The 4,183-nt window shown below is 38.7% G+C and overlaps 2 protein-coding genes across 2 annotated transcripts; both read left to right on the plus strand.

Annotated features, from left to right (window-relative positions):
• Positions 1–1,152: 1,152 nt before the first annotated feature.
• On the plus strand, positions 1,153–1,933 carry LOC119302327. The gene is made up of 3 exons (XM_037579369.1): positions 1,153–1,333; positions 1,411–1,530; positions 1,596–1,933. Exons 1-3 carry the CDS (start codon positions 1,181–1,183, stop codon positions 1,854–1,856), a joined length of 534 nt encoding a protein of 177 aa, XP_037435266.1. The 5' UTR covers positions 1,153–1,180; the 3' UTR covers positions 1,857–1,933.
• A 995-nt stretch (positions 1,934–2,928) lies between these two features.
• LOC119350211 lies at positions 2,929–3,642 on the plus strand. Its single transcript, XM_037618152.1, has 3 exons — positions 2,929–3,172; positions 3,242–3,428; positions 3,505–3,642. The coding sequence occupies exons 1-3, from the start codon at positions 2,988–2,990 to the stop codon at positions 3,640–3,642; spliced, it is 510 nt and encodes a 169-aa protein (XP_037474049.1). The 5' UTR covers positions 2,929–2,987.
• Positions 3,643–4,183: the final 541 nt, after the last annotated feature.

Here is a 4,183-nt window from a genome sequence, read left to right on the forward strand (position 1 = left end):
GGTAGAGTTTGAAAAGGGGACCTTTAGTACCGGTTCGTGGCACGAACCGGGACTAAAGGTCTCAACCCCATTAGTCCCGGTTCGTGCCTCAAACCGGGACTAAAGGTCTACTCTTTAGTCCCGGTTTGAGGCATGAACCGGGACTAATGGGCATCGCACCCTTTAGTCCAGGTTTGAGGCACAAACCGGGACTAAAGGGCACAGGTGAACCGGGACTAATGCCTTAGCCGCACGAACCGGGATAAATGCTCACATTAGTCCCGGTTCTGGATTGAACCGGGACTAATGGGCTAAACAGGCCTGGACGAAAGCCCTGTTTTCTACTAGTGGACTCACTTGGTGAGAATGTCAAACGCAATGACCTTGCTACTACGGTAACTATCTATTTCTTTTCTCATCTTAGCATTTATTTTGTTTGACTTCATCCTTAACATTTCTCATATATACATAAAAGTTATTAGGGCTAGAGAAATGGCTGAAACTTGCAGAGCATAGTCCGGAGTTTATCAAAGGGAATAAGTGGCCTGATCTCAATGTTACAAAATGGACGGTTGTAGAGCAAATTCAGGAGGCAATACAAACCGATGGGTAAGCACTTGTTTCAATAGTTTGTTTTTAGATTCATCTGTGTGATATTCTAAAGCATTATTTTATAATATTATAGCATATCGTGTGGATTGTTTATGCTAAATTATATGGAATACTGGACACCACATGGATTGTCAGACCAGTTTACGCAGGTATTTCAGTTTTATACATTATCTCATAATGTTTTATCAAAATATCTTATAAATTGTTTTCAAATTTTTTTGTAGGAGGATATGAAACATTTTCGAAAAAATTAGCAATAATTTTGCTCGATTCAGAGATTAATAAGTTAAAAGGATGTCCCATGTACCATCAATCTCTCAACGAAGAAACTTTAGCTAATTCCGATCTTGAGATCCTGGATAATCCATCTGACGTGGTCGAAGAGAAACATCCCGCCCCAAACACTATCATTCCCACGGACCAACGTGAAATACTTGCTAGCCTCTCCAACTACATCGTGTCGATCAATGATGTTGAATGTTTGGAGTAAGTATCATCTATCAATATTTAATGTGTGGATGTATATTATTGTTCTTCTTACCATCCAAATTACAGGAAGGTGTGGGTCCGGAGCTCCACACCCGATCCAATGAGCTTATGTCTTAAGAAACTTCAGTGCATACTTAACATGGAGCAGCCCATGTACAAAAATTGCTTCAACACCGCCGTGCTTATGCTGGCATGTGACGAGGGAGTCTTGTTCACAGACCCTCCTATACACTACATGGATCTACGATTTTGTGTAAGTTACCGTAACTCTTCATTCTAGGGGCCATTAGTATCAACATGTTGAAACAATATTTTTTTTCTTTTACTTAGTCCATGCTGCTAGAGTCAACACGAGGTCAGAAGTTTTCTGAGAAGGAAACTATCCAGACGTTGGCAACATTATTTGATAGCTGGCCTGGGATGGAGACCGACATCTCATCTTGCAATAAGGTAAATAAAATATTTTGACCATTGTTATCATGGTTTGTTTTTGTTTCTAATAGCTCCACTTGTAGATTTATCTTCCCTATGCATCAATCGGCCGATACATCCTGTACATCATCGACAGAGAGGCACGTCGTCTATATATTATGGAACCTATTCAATCATCACAATCGTCAGAGGATAAAAACTTGAGGCATTCACTGAAATTAAAAAGTTTTTCAAGGGATTTCAAAGAAGCACTTGAAATAAAGCTGCCTGGGTGGAATTCTGATATATCTAAATGGCATCGTTTATTCCCGGCCGATGTTCCAACGAGTATAATTTGGATGTAACTTTTCGAGTAGATGATTTTTCATATAAAAAACTTTTTCATCCGAGTTAGTATGCAAAAGTTATGCCCATATTTACAAATTCCAGAGAGATTTTGCAAATAAAGTCGAAATTCACATTTGCAAATTTCCCCAACAACTAGACCACATATCACATGGGAAACTTATTTTCTTTTATTTTTTTGACATTTCCATCATTTTATTTTATTTTTTTAAAATTGAAAAGGCGATCCACTTGGGGGGGTAGAGTTTGAAAATGGGACCTATAGTACCGGTTCGTGGCACGAACCGGGACTAAAGGTCTCAACCCCATTAGTCCCGGTTCGTGCCTCAAACCGGGACTAAAGGTCTACTCTTTAGTCCCGGTTTGAGGCATGAACCGGGACTAATGGGCATCGCACCCTTTAGTCCCGGTTTGAGGCACAAACCGGGACTAAAGGGCATAGGTGAACCGGGACTAATGCCTTAGCCGCACGAACCGGGATAAATGCTCACATTAGTCCCGGTTCTGGATTGAACCGGGACTAATGGGCTAAATAGGCCTGGACGAAAGCCCTGTTTTCTACTAGTGGACTCACTTGGTGAGAATGTCAAACGCAATGACCTTGCTACTACGGTAACTATCTATTTCTTTTCTCATCTTAGCATTTATTTTGTTTGACTTCATCCTTAACATTTCTCATATATACATAAAAGTTATTAGGGCTAGAGAAATGGCTGAAACTTGCAGAGCATAGTCCGGAGTTTATCAAAGGTAATAAGTGGCCTGATCTCAATGTTACAAAATGGATGGTTGTAGAGCAAATTCAGGAGGCAATACAAACCGATGGGTAAGCACTTGTTTCAATAGTTTGTTTTTAGATTCATCTGTGTGATATTCTAAAGCATTATTTTATAATATTATAGCATATCGTGTGGATTGTTTATGCTAAATTATATGGAATACTGGACACCACATGGATTGTCAGACCAGTTTACGCAGGTATTTCAGTTTTATACATTATCTCATAATGTTTTATCAAAATATCTTATAAATTGTTTTCAAATTTTTTTGTAGGAGGATATGAAACATTTTTGAAAACATTAGCAATAATTTTGCTCGATTCAGAGATTAATAAGTTAAAAGGATGTCCCATGTACCATCAACCTCTCAACGAAGAAACTTTAGCTAATTCCGATCTTGAGATCCTGGATAATCCATCTGACGTGGTCGAAGAGAAACGTCCCGCCCCAAACACTATCATTCCCACGGACCAACGTGAAATACTTGCTGGCCTCTCCAACTACATCGTGTCGATCAATGATGTTGGATGTTTGGAGTAAGTATCATCTATCAATATTTAATGTGTGGATGTATATTATTGTTCTTCTTACCATCCAAATTACAGGAAGGTGTGGGTCCGGAGCTCCACACCCGATCCAATGAGCTTATGTCTTAAGAAACTTCAGTGCATACTTAACATGGAGCAGCCCATGTACAAAAATTGCTTCAACACCGCCGTGCTTATGCTGGCATGTGACGAGGGAGTCTTGTTCACAGACCCTCCTATACACTACATGGATCTACGATTTTGTGTAAGTTACCGTAACTCTTCATTCTAGGGGCCATTAGTATCAACATGTTGAAACAATATTTTTTTCTTTTACTTAGTCCATGCTGCTAGAGTCAACACGAGGTCAGAAGTTTTGTGAGAAGGAAACTATTCAGACGTTGGCAACATTATTTGATAGCTGGCCTGGGATGGAGACCGACATCTCATCTTGCAATAAGGTAAATAAAATATTTTGACCATTGTTATCATGGTTTGTTTTTGTTTCTAATAGCTCCACTTGTAGATTTATCTTCCCTATGCATCAATCGGCCGATACATCATGTACATCATCGACAGAGAGGCACGTCGTCTATATATTATGGAACCTATTCAATCATCACAATCGTCAGAGGATAAAAACTTGAGGCATTCACAGAAATTAAAAAGTTTTTCAAGGGATTTCAAAGAAGCACTTGAAATAAAGCTGCCTGGGTGGAATTCTGATATATCTAAATGGCATCGTTTATTCCCGGCCGATGTTCCAACGAGTATAATTTGGATGTAACTTTTCGAGTAGATGATTTTTCATATAAAAAACTTTTTCATCCGAGTTAGTATGCAAAAGTTATGCCCATATTTACAAATTCCAGAGAGATTTTGCAAATAAAGTCGAAATTCACATTTGCAAATTTCCCCAACAACTAGACCACATATCACATGGGAAACTTATTTTCTTTTATTTTTTTGACATTTCCATCATTTTCTTTTATTTTTTTTTAAATTGAAAAGGCGATCCAC

The sequence above is a fragment of the Triticum dicoccoides genome, chromosome 1B (assembly GCF_002162155.2).
Source record: "Triticum dicoccoides isolate Atlit2015 ecotype Zavitan chromosome 1B, WEW_v2.0, whole genome shotgun sequence".
NCBI classification, from domain to species: domain Eukaryota; kingdom Viridiplantae; phylum Streptophyta; class Magnoliopsida; order Poales; family Poaceae; genus Triticum; species Triticum dicoccoides.